Source organism: Plecotus auritus, assembly GCF_963455305.1.
Source record: "Plecotus auritus genome assembly, chromosome: 2".
Taxonomy (NCBI): domain Eukaryota; kingdom Metazoa; phylum Chordata; class Mammalia; order Chiroptera; family Vespertilionidae; genus Plecotus; species Plecotus auritus.
In genome coordinates, this window is record NC_137771.1 from 167,117,705 (window position 1) to 167,138,891 (window position 21,187).

General features: G+C 39.8%; 1 protein-coding gene across 2 annotated transcripts in view; it reads left to right on the forward strand.

Annotated features, from left to right (window-relative positions):
• The window catches only part of LOC308241473 (nuclear receptor subfamily 1 group I member 2-like), a 102,871-nt gene that overhangs the window by 55,374 nt on the left and 26,310 nt on the right, over positions 1–21,187 (forward strand). The window contains exons 17-18 of one of the 2 annotated variants that reach the window (XM_080654916.1): positions 3,180–3,341; positions 11,422–11,705. The exons of the other annotated variant lie outside the window; for it this stretch is intronic. Coding sequence (XP_080511042.1) covers positions 3,180–3,340 — 161 coding nt within the window. The 3' untranslated portion in view covers position 3,341; positions 11,422–11,705. Of the gene's footprint in view, positions 1–3,179; positions 3,342–11,421; positions 11,706–21,187 lie in introns of those variants that run through there. 2 annotated transcript variants of the gene reach the window in all.

A 21,187-nucleotide genomic window follows, 5' to 3' on the forward strand; every position in this document is an offset into this window, starting at 1 on the left:
CCCTTTATGATTTTTTAAAAAGATAAACTCTTTCAATATCCCAAAGATTTAAAACTGAGCAGCGGTATGGGGAAATTTCTGAAGGAGAATCACTGAGCTTTCTTATTTCAGAGCTTGTCCAGTTCTTTTCCTGCTGATTCCAGATATGCTCACCTCTAGTGTAGATGGGCAAAGTTCTAATAAGCGTGGCCGAGCATCAAGATCCAACCCTCCTCTGAGAGGGAGTTCCCAATTTCCAGAAGAGGTGTACTTTGTGATGTGATTTTTTAAAAACATAAAGTAAATGTTGCGAATATGCGGGATTTTCAAAATGAAGCAGCCTGTGGAGGCAGGGCACGTGCAAGGTGGCTGCTGAAAGTGGGGGCGCCTGAAGAGCTGCTCTGCTGCTCCCCTGTGTCACGGATGCCTCCTGTGGCTGCCAGGTCTGTATGACAGAATGCCACGTGGGAAAGACCTTGAAGAGACCTGTATGTAGATGTAAAATAACAGTAACTACCAAATTTTAAATGCTATTAAGTTCTAGACAAGGTACTAATCATTTTTAAAAGTACCTGATCTACATTTCTTACAACAGCTGTAGGCGTGTTCTCATTATTCAGTTAAGGAACTTAGTGCTTAGACACATTATAGAACTTTCAGATTTGAACCATGATCTGTGTGGCTCGGATGTCACGTGTCAACAGCGGATGTTTTGGAGGATCGGTGCTTTTAGTAAACAAATAAGGAGAAAAAAGTGTGTCTTAAAAAAAAGAATATTCTTGTGGAGCTTTCAGACTATTGGTGACAGACCCATCCCAGAGGGAGGGGTGCAACCAGAGGTCAATACTTAAAGTGAAATAACATCTTAGTAGGTGTCAGAGTTATTAAGGGAGATTCTGGACAAGTTTAAGAGAAGTGTAGTATTTCAGGTCACTTAACCAGGATAAAGGAATGGTGGGGGTCTCATGAATTTGAAGAGAACAAAGAAATATCTTACTTGCCCTTTATATGATTGCACTATAATTCTTTAAACCAGTACCTTCTTCGATAAGCATTTAGCTAGTTTCCAGTGTGTTTTTCTATAACTAGCAGTGCTGCAATCAGTATATTTTACACATGTCCTGGTTGTGCTGCTGAGAGTAAATTCCTAGCAGTGAATAAGGTTTGTGAATTTTACATTTCGATAGGTACTACCAAATTGCCCCACAAAAAGATTGTTCTAACTCATACACCCACCAGCAGTATATGATAGCGCCTATACGAGCAAAATTTAATTTTCAGGTAATAAATAGTTCTGTGTTACCTTACTTTATAAAAGGGATATTGTGTTATCTAGATCCTTATGAAAATATGCAACTCCTTTCTACTTCTCTGAGGTACCAAGTGAGGTCAGCCTGTGTCAGATAACTTCTACCCAAGGGAATCCAAAGAGAAGGGAAAACTGTATTTAACAGTTACTGGTTTGTGACCCCCTTCTCCAGCTTCTCCTGGCTCTGAGGGAAGGAGCTGGAGGGGGCGTGAGCTGAAGGAATCCAGTGGGTCTTGTTTGTGGGCACACTGGACAAGTTCTTAGCCTCTTCACTTTATATATTTAAAAATATATATTTTTAATTGATGAGAGAGAGGAAGGGGGCAGAGAGAGAGAGGGAGAGAGACAAAGAGAGAAACATAGATTTGTTGTTCCACTTACTTATGCATTCATGCATTCATTGGTTGCTTTTTGTATGTGCCCTGGCTAACTGGAGATTGAACCCATACCTTGATATATCAGGACAATGCTCTAACCAACTGAGCTACCCAGCCAGGGTGGCCTCCTCCCTTTATGTGCATCAAATCAAGAAAAACTTATGGACAGGGGGCACGCACTAGAACCTTTGTTTCTCTTTTCAAATAAGTGAGCATATGTATTATATGTACTCTTTACCCCAATTTAAGATGTTATATGCAGTCCATTTTGAGTTATCTTTTTTTTTTTTTTTTTTTTTTTTTTTAGTTGAGGCATGGGGAAGACCTTGAAGAGGCCTGTATGTAGATGTAAAATAACAGTAACTACCAAATTTTAAATGCTATTAAGTTCTAGACAAGGTACTAATCATTTTTAAAAGTACCTGATCTACGTTTCTTACAACAGCTGTAGGCGTGTTCTCATTATTCAGTTAAGGAACTTAGTGCTTAGACACATTATAGAACTTGCAGATTTGAACCATGATCTGTGTGGCTCCAAAGTCCCTATACTTTTGGGCATACTACTGTGAAGTGCTACAGGTTGCTGTGTGACTTACCCTGTATAAATTGGATGGTACCTGGAGAGCATAGAATCCACAGTACTTCTTACTGCCCTTTGCTAGCTATATGACTTTGGCCAGATTACTTAATCTTTCTGTGTCTCAGTTTCCTCATCTGAAAATGGGGATATTAATAAAACTCTCTTTTAGGGTTGTGAGGTTTAAATGAATAATTATATGCCAACTGCTTAAAACAGTGCGGGACATAAAATAAGGACAAATGCTAAATGCTAACATCATCATCATCATGATTACTCCTTTGCAAGGGAAATGGGATGCTTAATGTACTAAGCTTTGATGATAAACATTCTTAAGAGTGTGGAGCTAGGACCACCTTCTAAAGCAGTGGTTCTCAACCTTTCTAATGCCACGGCCCTTTAATACAGTTCCTCATGTTGTGGTGACCCCTAACCATAAAATTATTTTCGTTGCTACTTCATAACTATAATTTTGCTACTGTTATGAATCGTAATGTAAATATCTGTGTTTTCCTATGGTCTTAGGCAACCCTGCTAGCGGTTCTCAACCTGGGGGTCGCGACCCACAGGTTGAGAACTGCTGCTGTAAAGCCTAAGACCATCAGAAAACACAGATATTTACATTTATTACAGTTATGAAGTAGCAACGAAAATAATTTTATGGTTGGGGGTCACCACAACATGAGGAACTGTATTAAAGGGTCGCAGCATTAGAAAGGTTGAGAACCACTGTTCTAAAGCCATGAGCCTCCATATTAGAAACTGAGGCTCATAGGGAAGTATGGGGCACCTTACCTTTAAGTCATTTACAATCTCTGTGTTACAAAATTTGCATTCTGATGCAAAATTATCATTTCTATCATGACTATCTTGAAAACATGTGGGAATGAATTAGTTCAGACTTTCAGAGTAAAAATTCTTTTGTCACTTGGCACAGTGAGGAACGCACAGCGGAAGCATATTCTTGCAGCCCATCAGATTATCCACAGGCACACAGGAGACATGCTTGCAAAGGACTTTGCTGAGCAACCGCAAGATGAGGTCTCAGGCACTGACAAGTTACTTAAGGAAAAAACTCAAAGTGAGAAAGACAGCTAAGGTGAGTTTGCTTTTCCATTTGGAAGGAAGTAGAGAGGAGGGAAAGTAGCATCATTGAGCTTTGAGTTATCTATAATAATAAAAGCATAATATGCAAATCAACTGAACAGCCAAACAGCTGGACAACCGTGCTATGACACCAGGCCAGCCAAGGTGGGTGCAATGCGATTGGTTGGGGGCCCCGCCATTGCCCCATGATCACCTCAAGGAGCTCCATGATCCATCGCCCCCCGGAGGGAGGCCCAGGCTACCTGGCCCGTGGCGCTGTGGTGGGTGGGTGGGGCCTCCCTCTGCTGGGCATCCATCGCGAGACTCCCAAACTTTGAGAGGGTGCAGGCTGGGCTGAGGGACCTCCCCGACCCCCCACCCCCAGTGCATGAATTTCGTGCACTGGGCCTCTAGTACTCTAATAATCATCATGTGAAAAGTTTGCCCATTGTTTAAGAAGATGAAGCACTCCCATTTAAATTGGCATATTTCATCTAGGATATGGAACATGCTATTGAAATAGTTAGAGAAAATAGTAGATATTATAACAGTTGGACTCTTGTGATCAGAAAATGGGACTCTAGATTATTTTTATGGTTTCTTTTAGCATGTGACTGTACTTATCACAAATAAAGCTGCAAAAAAAGAGCTTGTTCTCATGGAGTTTCCCCTATTGCATTGTGCTAGTTGTAAGCATAGCATGAGGCACAGCCTGCCTGATTCCAGCTCAGATGCTTTCTGCAATGTCCACCAGGGTTTGGTTTTAGGCTCAACTAAATGTCACATGCATAAGACTAACATGGACCACATTTGATAGGATTTGCATATCAGTCTACTCAGCAAGATACAAGGCAGGAACTGTAGCATCTGGCAGAGCCTCAGGCAGTTCTCTTCCTGTGGGAGCTCTTGCTGTAGCCACACAGAAAAACACAGCCACTTTCTTTAGCCCCCAGGTTACATAGTTCAGGTACAAGGAAAAGAGATTCACATTGAGTGGGTGCAGGAGTTGTCTGGTTTACGTGCCTCAGGGCCAGTATCACTTGTAATAATTCCATAGACAGAGTTTCCAGGGTCCCCCAATGGATTTGCCCAGTTACAAAAGTCGGTACACTCAGGGAAGCTCAAAGCTACAGTTTCCTATTCAGTATTAATAATTCACTTATAACCCTTCCAGTCAGATTCTAGTTACCACTCACAGGTCATTTTTGCCTCAAGTAGTGTTAGTAACATACTTGACACTTATCACCTATCAGATTACTAGGAGAACAGAGATAAAGAGTCAATTGAAACTAAAATTCTCATGAGAAGGGAAAATGGAGTGAACTCTTTGCCTATACCTTCTCCCTCACCCTCCCATGGCAGAAGCACATTATTCACTGTTGGGCCTGAGGGTATGCTGTCAGGTTAGGGAAGGAACCAAAGCTTAGGGGGGAAATTGAGCCTGGCGGTCAGAAGCTTTGGGGGTTTACCATCTCTGCCACCAACTGTAGAATCTCATAGAATTAATTTCTTTTCACTTGAGGCATGCCCATGCTCATGTGACCGAAAGACCCTCTTAGGGGAATCTGCTGGGACTTTAAGTCTTAATAAAAGAGGGTCATGGAAGGAGGGTTGAGATGAGGGGGCAGTGAAGGAAGAAAGCAGAGAAAAAACTGATAAAGGACTCTTAAATATTAGGCTGTGGATATCATTAAAGCAGAAAAGCTTTTTTATTTTATTTTTTTATTATTCTGCTTAGCAATATAAAGCCTTATGGAAATTTTTTATTTTTTTTAATTTAATAGATCTTTATTGTTCAGATTATTACAGATGTTCCTCTTTTTTCCCCCATAGCTCTCCTCCACCCGGTTCCCACCCCACCCTCTGCCCTCACCCCCCACCCACTGGCCTCATCCGTAGGTGTACGATTTTTGTCCAGTCTCTTCCTGCACCCCCCACACCCCTTTCCCCCCGAGAATTGTCAGTCCACTCCCTTTCTATGCCCCTGATTCTATTATATTCACCAGTTTATTCTGTTCATCAGATTTTTTTATTCACTTGCTTTTTAGATTCACTTGTTGATAGATATGTATTTGTTCATATTTTTTATCTTTACCTTTTTCTTCTTCTTCCTCTTCTTAAAGAATACCTTTCAGCATTTCATATAATACTGGTTTGGTGGTGATGAACTCCTTTAGCTTTTTCTTATCTGTGAAGTTCTTTATCTGATCTTCAATTCTGAATGATAGCTTTGCTGGGTAGAGTAATCTTGGTTGTAGGTTCTTGCTATTCATCACTTTGAATATTTCTTGCCACTCCTGTCTGGCCTGCATAGTTTCTGTTGAGAAATCAGCTGACAGTCCTATGGGTGCTCCCTTGTAGGTAACTAACTGTTTTTCTCTTGCTGCTTTCAAGATTCTCTCTTTGGCTTTTGCTCTTGGCATTTTAATTATGATGTGTCTTGGTGTGGTCCTCTTTGGATTCCTTTTGTTTGGGGTTCTGTGCGCTTCCTGGACTTGTAAGTCTATTTCTTTCACTAGGTGGGGGAAGGTTTTGGTCATTATTTCTTCAAATAGGTTTTCAGTATCTTGCTCTCTCTCTTCTTCTGGCACCCCCATAATTCGGATGTTAGTACACCTGAAGTTGTCCCAGAGGCTCCTTACACTATCTTCATATTTTTGGATTCTTTTTGCTTTTTGCTTTTCTGGTTGAGTGTTTTTTGCTTCTTTGTATTTCAAATCTTTGACTTGATTCTTGCGATCCTCTAGTCTGCTGTTAGATCTCTGTATAATATTTTTTATTTCAGTCAGTGTATGCTTAATTTCTAGTTGGTCCTTTTTCATATCCTCGAGGGTCTCGCTAAATTTATCGGCCTTTTCTAGAAAATTCTTGAAAAACCTTATAACTGTAGTTTTGAACTCTATATCTAGTCTTTTGCTTTCCTCCATTTCTTTCATTTGTGATCTGTTTCTTTGTCTCCGCATTTTGGCTGCTTCCCTGAGTTGATAGAGTGGCTTTGTGTCATAGGTGTCCTATAGGGCCCAGTGGCTCAGCCTCCCCAGTTACCTGAGGTGGACACTCTTGGTGCACCCCTTTGTGGACTGTATGCACAGTCTTGTTGTAGTTAAATCTTATTTGTTGTTGATATCACTGGGAGGAATTGACCTCCAGGCCAATTGGCTGTGAGGATCAGCTGTATCTACGCTGGGAGAACTTCTGTGCTGGAGACACCTTTATGAGACAAGACTTGCAAAAGCCTCTGTGCTCAGCTTGGATGGGGCGGAGTCTCAGGGCGGAGCAAACAGCAATGGCTTCCCGTCAGCCCTTCCCTAATAGGCCCCTGTGTCTCAGTGTCCCGTGGTAATCGCTGCAAGCACCTCTGAGAGAAAGCCGCGCTCGAGTTCCGCCTGCTGCCAGACAGTCCAGTTTCTCCCCGAATGTGTCTGGGTCCCCAGAGTCTCGCCTGGAACTGGAGTTCAGTGCAGTTGGGAGCTTTTGTCTCCCTCCCACTTGAGAAAGCCAGCTGCGTACTCAGTTGCCAGTCCTCTCTGCGTGCGTGTCTCAGTACCTCTGCCTCCTGCAGTTCCTCTGAGTCTCAGTGTGCTTTTTTCTTTTCTTCTAGTTTTAGAATTTCTACTCAGCCAGCCTTCCTGTGGTTCTGGATGATGTCCGTTTTGTCTTTTAGTTGTAGTTTTAAAATTGTTGTGCGAGGCAGCAGTTTAGGTGTTTACCTATGCCGCCATCTTGGTTTTTCCAGCTTTTTTATTTTTAATATACTTTTATTGATTTCAGAGAGGAAGGGAGAGAGAGATAGAAACATCAATGATGAGAGGGAATCGTCGATGGGCTGCCTCCCACACACCTCCCACTGGGAATCGAGCCCACAACCCAGGCATGAGCCCTGACCAGGTTTTGAACCATAACTTTCTCGTTTACAGGTCGATGCTCAAACACCGAGCCACACAAGCCAGGCAGTAAAGCTTTTTTTAAAATTAATAATGAAATAACCTCTGAAATCATTGAAGATGTAATCCATATATTTATATGCATGTTATATACTATCTGTATAATATAAATTCAAGAACCAAAGCATTTTGACTATCATTATTGTGATAAAAGTCAACCTTGTTGTTGGGGTAGTCATTTTTCTTACATGCAAATGTAATGAGATTAATAATTTACATAGTTTGAATTGAATACATCCTCATTTACTTCTTAGTATAACACATCTGTTCTATGACATCCATGGTGATCTGTGAAATCAAGCCACAGGAGTTGTAAAATGATTTTTTCCTTTATACTTACTGAAACTAAAATACATTTCATTAAAACCCATTATAGTTATAAAGTACAGTTAAAAATATAGTTGCCAAGCTAACCAAAGACACTCAGCAAGAAAGGGCAACCAATAAATGAATAAAGTATCTTCTTAACACTCAATTGAATGTTTGGAACATGATGCTTAATGGCCCCCATAGTATATATTTCTCCTCCTTCCTTCTCTCAGAGGGAAGATGGGAAGGACAGCTGTGAGATTTTAATAATGCTGAGAGAAAGGGGCAGTAGGCATGGACCACTGATTAACATTTTTTAAATCGGCTTGAAGACAATAAAGAGCTAATAAAACAGTGAGGAATTTCTGGGCAAAAATTTAGGAGAAGACAAATTCAGAGCATTGGAGCTGGCCCTTGGAGCCACTTTTTTTTAACTGGAGGGAATATGCAAATTCTTTAAAAAATGTGGCTGAAAGGCTTAACAGTGCTTTTACCAGCTTTGTAAAACTAGAGGGACAAAAACTGGAGTCAACATTGAGGCTCTGGTAACTCCTCCATTTGGGCTGGGACTCGGAAAGGCTGTGCTCTGGTAGTAAGGGTTGCTTGGGTGTAGAACAAGCATGTCAGACTCGCAGCCCGCTGGCCGCATGCGGCCCACAACAAATATTTCTGTGGCCCAGCCAATACAATGGTATGTAAGAAACGTTTTAATAAAAATTTCGTAACTTCATTTTTACAATATCCTCTTATACATAATTATTAGTAATGAACTACAACTTTTCGCTAATGACTGATTACTATAATTGTGTTGCATTCATTTCCCTTATGTGCCTTATGTGCAGGCGCACTATTTCTCTCCACTAATACTAGCAGCGAATATTTTAGCAGCCGATTGCCATGTCATTAGTCTTATACTGACTTGTTTGGTGTGCGCAACAGGAAATATTTTGCTTTCAGAGAACAAGAAAAATAGATTTATTTGCGTTACGCTTATTAATTTGTGCAGTTATTCAGTGTCTGGTAAGTTAATGTTCAAGAAAAAAATATTAATTTTTATTAAAATGTTCTATTATTTTATGTTAACAATTACTCATTTATTTCAGCCCTTTGTATTTAGTATGTCTCTATCAAAATAAACCTACGTTTATATGAAAATTTAAACTTTGGGGGTTTTTTTGCCCACATAAACTTAAACCTTGTTTATTTGGCCTGTGTTAGCCTTTGAGTTTGACATGCTTGCTGTAAACTATCCCTCTCATAGACTACAGTTCAGCTTCTAATCATTTGAATGATCCAAAAAATATCTCAATCCCAGAAATTAAATTAAAGAGATCCTTAATTCCTGTTGCCTCAAAAAACTTGTCAGAAACAAAAGTTAAATTCTCATTGGAGAAAGTTGACATTATTCTAGACCTCAGTTTATTTTCACAAACAGTTTTTCATGTACAATTTCCTGAACACAATCAAGAATGTCCTGATTTATAAGGAGGCACATAAAAATGTAAACAAGCAGCAGCAGAAATTATGTGGATCATAGAAACAGACCTAAAGGGGGCTAAAATATTGGAATTAGTAGACATGGATTTTAAAATAATTATGCTTATTGCTTTGGAATTCTAGTCTCCAGAATTGTGAGAAAATAAATTTCTGTTGTTTAAGCTTCCCAGTCTCTGGTGTTTTGTTATGGCAACCCACTCTAAGACAGATTTTGATCCCTGGAGTGGAGTGTTGCCACAACAAATACTTAAGCATGTGGCAGCAGCTTTGGAACTAGATAATGGGCAGAGGAGGGAAGAGTTGCGAGGTGCATGCTGGAGATATGGATGCTCATGGCGATGCTGGTGAACTTTCAGACAGAAGTGAGGAATGCGTTATTGGAAAGCAAAGGAAAGGCAATCCATGTTATAAAGCAGTGAAGAACTTAGCTAAACTTTGTTCTGTTTTATGGAAGGTAGAACTTGCAAGCAATGAAATTGGATGTTTAGCTGAGATTTCTAAACAAAATGTTTAAGGAGTTGGTTTCTTCTGGCTGCTTATAGTAAAATGTGAAGGAAGAGAGATGAAGAAGGAATTGATAAGCAAAAAGGAGCAAGAACTTGAAGATTTGGAAGGTTCTTAGCCTATCTGTATTTCAAAACATAGGAAGGTATATTCTGAAAAGAACACTAAGGATGTGGCTGAACAGCTATTGATAGAGAGCTTATGCGAACTGAAAGCGCTGGAGATGGCATGAAATGAAGGAAGGCTGTCAGGCTTCTTGGATTTGACCAGATGAGACAATACAGTTATTATGCTCCAAATGTGCACAATTCTTCAAGAGACAAAAATAACCTGGAAGGTGATTTAAAATTAGGGCCACTGTCTCAGTTTCAACAGGTCAGATGACCTCTGCCCAGAACCTTAAGGGTGGGACCACCCACAGGACCCTACCCAGGGATGCACTGAGAGCCGAGGGGATGGCACACCATAGAGATGAAGGGGTAGGGTCACCCTACATGAGAGTAATTGGGCCATGCTAGTGACCTGGAAGCTAGGACAATGAGCTAAAGGATTAGTCTCAAGCTTTAAGATCCAGTAGAATTTGTCTGACTAAGCTTTGGACTTGTGTGGGACCCATTTCTTTTTTCTTCCTTCCCACTTCTCCCTTTTGGAGTGAGAATATCTATCCTGTGCCTGACCAACCATTATATTTTGAAGCACATAACTTGTCTGATTCACAGCTGGAGAAGAATGTTGCCTCAAGATGAATCAAACCTTGAGACTCACCCACATGTAAATTAGATGATATTGAAATTAGATATTGGACTTTAGAATTTAGAATTGATGTTCAGATGAGTTACGACCTTGGAGCTGTTGAGATGGAATGAATGTATTTTGCATGAGAAGGACGTGAATTTGGGGGATGGGTGTGGAATGCTCTGCACTGAATTGTGTCATCCCCAAATTCACATGTTGAAGCCCTAACGTCCAAGATACGATTGGAAATGAGGCATGTGAGAGATAATTAGGATTAGATGAGATCATGAGGTGGGCCCCTCATGACGGGAATAGTGTCTTTATTAGAAGAGACACTAGAGTTTGCTCTCTGTCTTTCTCTGCCATGTGAGGACACAGCTAGAAGGCAGCCATCTATAAAATGTTTCATAAAGCAGTGTCAGCCATTTCAGAGTTGAAATTATGCAGTGTGTTCTCTGATAAAAATGCAATGAAATTAGAAATCAATGACAAGATAATTCTAATATGTTTGGAAATTTAGAAATGTAGGTGTAAATAATCTCTTTTATCAAAAAAGTGTCAGAACAGCCCTGGCTGGTTTGGCTCAGTGGATAGAACATTGGCCTGAAGACTGAAGGGTCCTGGGTTCGATTCCAGTCAAGAGCACATGCTTGGGGTTGTGGTGGATCCCCAGTGGGGGTCGTGCAGGAGGCAGCTAGTCGGTGGTTCTCTCTCATCATTGATGCTTCTATCTCTCTCTCTCTCTGAAATCAATAAAGTATATACATATTTTTAAAAGTGTCAGAACAGAAACTAGAAAATATTTTGAACAAAATGCTATGTATGTATCAAACTTGTGGAATGCTGCTAGTGTGGCACTTACACAGAAATTTGTAGTCTTAAAGGCATTTATTAGAAAAGAAAAGGTGAAAATAAGACTAAGCATCCTCTTTAAGAAATTATAGAAAGAACAGCAAATTAGAGGCAAAAATGTAAAAGGAAGGAAATAAAATAAAAATAACAGAAATTAATAAAACAGAAAATAGACATGTCTTCTGACTCTAGGTAGGATGTAGTAGGTAGCTGCAATAACAAAAAAATAATATAAGTGTTATATTTCTAAAGGCATTGGAGAGCTGGGGAAACAAGGGGACTAGATGCACTAAAATGGAAGAGAGGAAAGAGTCCTTCCTAAGTGATCTGCGGTCGCTGGCCACGGCTTGAGGAAGACTGAGGGACTTTACTAACGGAATGGTGATCTGCTTTATAGACTTCCTGAGCTGTCAAAAGCTAAAAGATGTCTTGGGCTGATGAACACAGTACAATATACAGATGATATATTATTGAATTGTTCCCCTGAAACCTATATTCTTTTATTAACCAGTGTCACCCCAATAAACTCAATAAAAAATACAATAAAATATTTAAAAAGGAATCCTTTGTATATTATTCTAGTTCCATTAAAAAAAAAAAAAAGGAGAGGAGATTAGGACACAGACAACGCACAGATCAGGAGGTGGCCATGTGAAGATATAGCAAGAGGGCGGCCATCTGCAAGCCAAGAAGAAAGGCGTCAGAAGGAAAGAACCTACTGGCACCTTGATCTTGGACTTACAGTCTCCAGAACTGAGAGAAAATAAAGTTGTTATTTAAGCCAGCCAGTCTGGGGTATTTGTTATGGCATCCCTAGCTAACAAAAAATTACAAAATTTAAAAGAAAAGGTTAAAATAAAGCAGAGAGATAAATTGAAGAAGGAATTGTTAAGCAAAAAAGAACAAAAAGTTGAAGAAGAGTTCAATTCTTACACATATATGTAGTGGATATATTTTCTGAGTTTAAATTACACTTCCAGGAGCGGTTTTTGAACCTTGAAACAGGTTCAAAGGAAATGTCCATATTTCAAGTCTATTTGTGCAATGGAGGCATGTCCACCTAACCTTCCATTGGAAGCGATTGAACTGTGTTGTAATGAGATGTCAAAAGGCCTCTAATGGGATTCTAGAGATACCTTCTAAGTAATAACTATGCACAATTAGAAGCCTGTGCTCACAATTAATAGCAGCGTTGGAACAAGTGTCTGTGTGGACGACATCTTCAAAGCTGAGGTGGTGAATGTCTCCTTGCACATCACCATTGACAGCGAACATTTGCAGTCTATTTTGAACTTCAGTTAGCAAAATTATTCCTAAATACTAGTTCATTCTTATTAGTAGATCTCTATTACAAAAAAACTGTAGTCAATTATATTATGTCTTTTGAATTTTATTTAAAAAAATAGTGTGATGGTTTATTTTCTCTCTTGTTATTAGAGTACCTACATAATGTCCTGGATTTTGTCTTTTGGCTCATAGAGGCTAAAATGCTATCAGTCTCTTTGCAGAAAAAGTGTCAATCCCTACTTTCCAGCAGTTAAAATCAATGATGTAGAACTAAATACAGCAACATGGATGAATCTCACAGATAAAGGATTAAAAGAAGAAAAATTTAAAAAATCTAAAATGAGTATTGCTATGAAGTTCAAAATATTGTGTTTAGAAATCCATGATTAGGAGGTAAAGATATAAAGAAAGCAAGGAAGTGATTACTTTACAAATAAAAATAGTGATTACTTTAGAGGGTGGGAAAGGACTGTGATTGGGAAGGAGCAAGTGGGAGCTTATAGGGCTGTTGACCGGCGGGAGTGGGGGCGGGAGGGGGGTATTAACACAGATGAATGCTCTACATGAATTCATTAAGCTACACACTGGTTTTCTGTACTTTCCTATTTGTGTAATATCCCATAATTAAAACTTAGAAATGTGTATGTGTATACACATGCATGTATATACCTGCATTTGCCTGCAACACACACAGACAATTTCTGGAAGATCAACAGAAGATGGGTAAGTAGTTGTTGGTAAGCATGGAGACTGGAGACTGAAGGTCAGAGTGAGGGGAAAAAGACTCACTTACTTCATGTTTTTCTATATCCTTTAGTAGTTTGAATTTTTTATGGTGCATACATATTAAGTTTCCAGTTATAATCCATCTAATGTAAAAGTTTTTTAAGTGCTAGAATTTGGAAGTGAGACCCTGTGAGCTAAGAAACATTTGGACCAGGGGCTCATAAGTGGCAGAGCTGGAATTTGCCCAGGGCTATCTGACTTCAAAACCGGGATTCTGTGCCATTGTGTCACAGTAACTTTTTAGACGTATTGTTTTGATAATGATTGTTTCTCATGAACATTTGTGTTGTTTCTTACAGGCTATGATCTTTTTAAAAGAAGCTATACAAATCATCATAACGAATTTCAGTAGTCTGTGCTTCTCCCAAGATGTGTGGTTGGTTCTTATGGGTTTGTCAATGTGTGATTCATGAAGAGTATATTTCTCTTAAACTCACAATAATTTAAAATCAAATGAAGGAGCTTTGTTCTCTTTGGTCTGTGTACCAAAAGGCATGATAAGAAACTTCATAGCAGGATCATTTATGAGATCCCTAAACTAGAAACCCAAATGTCCATCTACATTTCAATAGACAAATGGTGCTATAGCAATACCATCAGCTCACTATTGGGCTTTAGATCTAAGAAGTATATTCAAGCAGCATCTGTAGAGAGGGCAGTGTTGGAGAGCCATCTGCCCATCCTGTGTGCTGACAAGCATCAGGGTTGGATGGATCCTTCCTCATTTAAAGATCGGTAAATAGAAAAAACAATAAATAAACAAAAGCATCAACAACAAATTAACATGGGACCCGTGCAAAGAATTGCCAAAAGAAAATGTATGTTATTCTGAAAATGTATGTTACTCTTATACCTTATTATAGAAAACAGGAAAAATTATCTGCTTGATGTTTTGAATAAGGGGCAAAAAAAGTGGCCTTTTAGGAAACTGAAACAGGGAATAATAAGAACAGACAGCAGCCAGAGAACAGACAGATGAAGGCTAAAAAGAAAAGAAAGCTGGCTGGTACTGGAAATAATGGGGGGAACACTATGTAAAGTAGATGATTGTCTAATCGCTATGCTGTACACCTGAACTAATACAAAATAATACTGCATTTGAACAAAAATTTTACATTAAAAAAAGAAAGCTGGCTAGATTAAACAAACACACACACACACACACACACACTCGGCTAAAAATCCAGTGACATCATTTGGATGAAGTTAAAAGAACAGAAATCTCACAGCAGAGAATAAAATTGGTTTGTAGCTGACAAAATTGTTAAGTCACCCATTATGGGGTGGGAAGGAAAGGGCAAATATATGAAAAGGACAAAGGAACCAAAACATGTAAAATGGAAACAATAATCAAAGATTTTCTGAGATGGAAAAATTCCTGATCATAGAAACTTGAAAGGCTTTACCTTGTCCTTGGAAAGCCAGGATTTGGGCCCTGACTGGTTTGGCTCAGTGGATAGAGCATCGGCCTGTGGACTGAAAGGTTCCAGGTTCAATTCCAGTCAAGGGCATGTACCTTGGTTGCGAGCATATCCCCAGTAGGAGGTATGCAGAAGGTAGCTGATAGATTTGTGGGCACATCCCCAGTAGGAGGTGTGCAGGAGGCAGCTGATGGATGTTTCTAACTCTCTAGCCCTCTCCCTTCCTCTCTGTAAAAAATCAATAAAATATATTAAAAAAAAAAAAAAAAAGAAAGCCAGGATTTGGCATCTTTCCCCCCTCCTGAGAATTACCGACAAACAGATAAGTACTGCACCAGTAAGGAAGCAATTGAATTTTGTTTTTTCCTTTAAAATTGCTAACCTGAGCTAGGTAAAGGTTATATTAAGTCAATCCTGGGGGGAAAAAATCAGGAACACAAAATGAGAAGAATCGAGTTAAGGTTGATAGAATAGAAAGTGGGAACAGCAGGCTTTCTCTGTAAAGAGCCTAAAGTAACTATTTTAGGCTTTGCAGGCCAGATGGTCTCTGATGCTGCTACTCAACTCTGCTGTTGTAGAGTGGAAATAGCCATAAATAACACATAAATGGGTAAATGTGGCTGTGTTCCAATAAAACTTTATTTACAAAAACTGGCAGCAGACAGGATTTGGCCATGGACCATAGTTTGCCCATTCCTTCTTTATAGTGATGAACTAAAGTTAAAATCAATACCTACTTTTAAAAAGGATTTAAATGGCTTCTAATAAAGAACAAGAAACTTAGAATATTTTCTTTCTTTTTTAATCTTCAACTGAGGATATTTTTTCCATTGATCTTTAGAGAGAGATTGGAAGTAAAGGGAGGAAGGGGAAGGGAGGAAAGAGAGAGAGAGAGAGAGAGAGAGAGAGAGAGAGAGAGAGAAACATCGATGTGAGAGAGAACATCGACTGGTTGCCTCTTGTGTGCTCTGAACTGGCCTGGGATTGAACCTGCAACCAAAGTATGTGCCTTTGACTGGGAATTGAACTCATGACCCGTTCATCTGCAGGCTGATACTCTAACCACTGAGCAACTGGCGTGGGCTAAACTAGAATATTTTCTTTAAAAACTTTATGTAGTCTTCCAAAAACTGTTTTGTATTTAGACAAAAAGAAAAATATAAGGTGTTACAGGATTACCATTAGCTAACTGAAGTTTACTAGGGGAGGACAACTTTTTCTGATACTGGCAACCCTCTAACTATGACTTGAATTTAAATGCCCAACTTTGATAACCTTTGCTTTTGAAAATAAATCACCTGAGCGATGAGCAAAACTTACGTTTAAAGCCGTGTTATCATGGCAACCAGAGCCACGCAGTGGATTGAGGCTAAACTAATATAGTCAGCTAGAGGCCTGGTGCATGAATTCATGTACCAGTGGGGTCACTCAGCCTGGCCTGCAGGATCGGGCTGGAACTGGTTCTCTGACATCCCCCAAAGGGTCCCGGATTGCAAGAGGGCTCAGGCCAGGCCGAGAGACCCCACTGATGCACAATCGGGGCCGGGGTGGGACTGCAGGAGGGCTCCAGGGCATGTCCGGCCATCTAGCTCTATCCCAATTGGCCAGACCCCAGCAGCAAGCTAACCTACCGGTTGGAGCGTCTGCCCCCTGGTGGTCAGTGCACATCATAGCGAGCGGTTGAGTGGCCTTAGCATATCATTAGCATATTAGGCTTTGATTGGTTGAAGGGCTGACTGGTCAACCAGACACTTAGCATATTAGGCTTTTATTATATAGGATAGCAATACACAATCACACTAAAAGAATTTCTGAGGTTGAAAATGTCTTTTTTATGGATACATAATCAGATATAGTGAATCCTTGTGCCACTTAACAAAGGCATTGCTTCTCTTCAAAATGCTTAAAAATAGGCAAGGTAAAATCCAAGGAAGACGTGTGTAGTGTTAATACACACTTTGGAATGAGAAACTATTAACACAAAATTATTGGATATTCCAAATTTCTGAAGTGCAGAGCTCCCAGATAAATTACATTGAAGTCTGAGTATATGCTAGTTCAGGGGGAGCTCCCACTACGAACTCTCATCCCTGCCTCAATTCTAGACCATGGTACCCACTCGAGAATAGAGTTGCATCTACTAAGAAGACTTGGGGTACAGTTATGTAGCAGGCTGCACGGAGGTTCACAGACCCAGTTACTAGTAGAATGGAGAATGCCAGTGAGCACATGAATGGCAATGAATGGCCTTCAACTGTGCTTAGTATGAAGCAAAGCCAAGCTAGTGCATTTCGCAGTGCAGTGGCATGGAGGTTAAGAGGGTGGGCTCTGGAGCCAGATGGTCTGAATCGAAGTCCCAGTCCAATGACAATGTGTCCTCAGACAAGTTACTTGAACTAACTAAGCCTTAGCTTCCCCGTGTCTAAAATGGTATAATCGTAGAATGAAGATGTAATGAATTAATCCATGTAAAAGGCTTAGAATAGCAACTGGCATATGAGCACCCAATAAGCATCAATTCACTAATTTTACTGTCACTATGGGATAGGAGCAAAAGAGAGATGGGTGGAGCATGTTTCTTGCTTTTAAGGCAAAATAGCTGCACCTATTGCTTCATGAAAAGTGGACCAATGGATGTCAGTCTTTAGCAGATGAGTTTTTCCATCTCATCTGGGGAGAGTAAGAGGGAGAATATGGATGTGCTGTCACACTTCCCTCCCCACAAGTGGGGAAGGGAGAGAAATGATTGCCCCATGTTCTGTAGAAGCGTGAAGTATCTATAATCATAAAAGCATAACATGCTAATTAGACTGGAAAGCCAAACGACCTTCCAGATGTCATTCCAGACGTCCTTCCTGATGAAACCGTGGCAGCGAGGGCCGAGGCAGAGGCAGTTAGGGGCTATCAGGCAGGCAGGCGAGCAGTTAGGTGCGATCAGGCAGGCAAGGGAGTGGTTAGGGGCAATCAGGCAGACAGAGGTTGAACCTTGAGGGTGTTATGATAAGTGAAATAAGTCAGACAAGGGCAAATACTATATGATCTCTCTGATGTGTGGAATCTAAAAACCAAACCCCTGGAGCTTATAGATGCAGAGAACAGACTAGTGGTTACCAGAGGCAAGAAAGGGGGCTGGGAGGAGTGGGTAAAGGACATACACTGATTTTATTAAGGAATATGTGTTACAGCTATATGACATAACTTCATGGAGGGAGTGAGGGAAGTTTACCCAAGTAACTTAGGAAATGAGTAGAGACTAGAAGACTAAAGGGGCTATACATAAGCACTGTAGTTAAATGCTGAGATGTTCTTCTCACTGTTTATTTTACTTTCAATAAAGGTTAAATATATTATATTTAAACATAATAAAGTAAGTTTCCAATTATGACAGAAAGAAGAGATCAGCAATTCTTCCCTAAAAAAAGTATATAACTGGACAAAATTGTCAAAAACACCCATTTTAGGGCACCAGCAGTGGACAGCAAACTGAAAACCTGCTAGAGATTTAGGTAAAAACAGAAATCAGCTACTATGCCTCAACCTCCACCCAGCTCAGTCAGCAAGGATGGCAGCTTTCCAGCCAGCAGCTGTGCTGCCAAAGGGGAGACTGGACATAGGTTGGAGAGGTGGGGCAAAATCTTATGATTTTACAGGCTAAAAGTAGCAATCTCAGTCAGAAATAAACAGGAGGGGGAAAGAACCCATAGCTTTGCTAGCCCAAGGATGCAGTCCCAGTTGAGGTGAGCAGCAGACCAAAGAGAAATTTAATGTGGAGATCCTGGGAGTGTTGAGGTAAGTTCTCGATACATGCCTGGCTAACTGAGAATACTACAAGTTAACCCAAACAGGGAAAGGAAGGGAGAAACAAAACCCAGACAGGACAAATAGAAAACAAATAACAACGCAGTACACCTAAACTCAACCATAACGTACACTAATTATTAGTGGTTCAAGCACTCTAAATAAAAAGCACAGGTTGTAAAATGGATTTTTAAAAGCAAAAGCCACTATATGGCATTTATAAGGGAAACTGATAATATAAAAACAAAGAATGAAAGTAAGTAAATGGAAAAAGGCACACCAGGACAATATTCACCACAGAGTGGTTCTATTGGTATACCTGGCAAAGAAAATGGGAAGGCAAAGAGTGCTACCACTGGAACAGAACAGAGAACCAGAAATCCCAAACCACTATGCTCAATTAATATTTGACAAAGGAGGCAAGAACATACAATGGTGTCAAGACAGTCTCTTCAATAAATGGTGTTGGGAAAATTGGACAGATACATGCAAAAAAAAAAAAAAAGTAAAGAAAAGAAAAGAAAGAAAGAAACTAGACCACCAACTTACACCATACACAAAAATAAACTCAAAATGGATAAAGGATTTAAACGTAAGACAGGAAACCATAAAAATATTAGAGGAATCCACAGGCAGCAAAATCTCAGACATATGCCGAAGCAATATCTCATCGATATAGCTCCTAGGGCAGTGGAAACTAAAGAGAAAATAAATAAATGGGACTACATCAAAATAAAAAGCTTCTGCACAGCAAAAGAAACCATCAACAAAACAACAAGAAAGCCCACTGCATGGAAGATCATATTTGCAATGCTATCTCCAATAAGGGTTTAATCTCCAACATTTACAGGAAATTCATATAACTTAACAAAAGGAAGATAAAGAACCCAATCAAAAAATGGGCAACGGATCTAAATAGGTACTTTTTGAAAGAGGACATAAGGAAGGCCAAGAGACATATGAAAACATGCTCAAAGTCACTAATCATCCAAGAGATGCAAATCAAAACAACAATGCGGTACCATCTCACACCTCTCAGAATAACTGTCATCAACAAATCAATAAATGACAAGTGCTGGTGAGGATGTGGGGAAAAAGGAACCCTCGTGCACTGCTGGTGGGAATGCAGACTGGTGCAGCCACTGTGGAGAACAGTATGGAGTTTCCTCAAACTAAAAATGGAACTCCCATTTGACCCAGTGATCTCACTTCTAGGAATATATCCCAAGAAACTAGAAACACCAATCAGAAAGGATATATGCACCCCTATGTTCATAGCAGCACAATTTACAATAGCTAAGATTTGGAAACGGCCTAAGTGCTTATCAGCAGATGAGTGGATTAGAAAACTGTGGTACATCTACACAATGGAATACTATGCTGCAATAGAAAAGAAGGAATTATTACTATTTGCAACAGCATGGATGGAACTGGAGAGCATTATGCTAAGCGAAATAAGCCAGTCAGAGAAAGATGAATATCACATGATCTCACTCATTTGTGAAATAAACTGATGAACAAAAACAGATTCAGAGACATAGAAGCATCGATCAGACCATCAAACCTCAGAGGGAAGGTAGGGGAGGGGGAGGGTAAGGGGGAGAGATCAACCAAAGGACTTGTATGCATGCATATAAGCCTAACCAATGGACACAGACACCAGGGGGGTGAAGGCATGAGTGGGGGTGGGGTGGGGGGCAATTGGGGGATAAGGACACATATGTAATACCTTAATCAATAAAAAAATAAATAAATAAAAATTAAAAATTTAAAAAAGAGTATTACCAGAGATTTTTTAAAAAATGCTTTAGCCCAGCCAGTATGGCTCAGTGGTTGAGCATCGACCTATGAACCAGGAGTTCATGATTCGATTCCCAGTCAGGGCACATGCCTACATTGCAGTCTTGATCCCAGAAATCAATAAAAATATATTTTTTTAAAAGAATGCTTTATAATGATAAAAGGATCAATTCATCAGGAAAACTGAACAATCTTTTAACTATTTATGCCACTAATAGCTGAGCTTCAAAATCCATGACAGAACTGACAGAAGTAAAGAAAAAGACAAATCTAAAATCATAGTTGGAGATTTAATACCTTTCTCTCAATAATGGATAGAACAATTAGACAAGAAAGCAGTAAGGTTATAGAAAGTTTGAACAATTTGATCTAATCAAAACACTATACCCAACAACTACAGGACACATATTCTTTTCAAGCATACATAGATCATTTATCAAGACAGGCTATATCATGAGCCATAAAATAAGTGTCAACAAAGTTCAAAAGACTGAAATCTAATGGAATAAGTTCTTTGACCACAGAAATAATTAAATTAGAAATCAGGAGAAAAAAATAGTGTTAGCAAATTCACAAATATTTGGAGGTTAAACAATACATTTCTAAATAATCTTTGTGTTAAAGAAGAAATGACATTGGAAATTAGAAAGTACTCATCAGAATGATTGAGAAAATACAACTTTGAAATTTGAGATGCACCTAAAGCAGTGCTTAGAGAGAAATGTGTAGCTTTATATAATCACTAGAGGCCCGATGCACGAAGGTTCGTGCAAGAACAGGCCTTTTTTTCCCCTGGCTGCTGGCACCAGCTTCCCTCTGGCACCTGGGACCCGGGCTGCTCTGCTTCAGCCGCCGCCAGGCATCTGGGACCTGGGCTGCTTTGCTCCGGTGGCTGCTGCCACCCACCGGGAGCATGCTCTGAACCA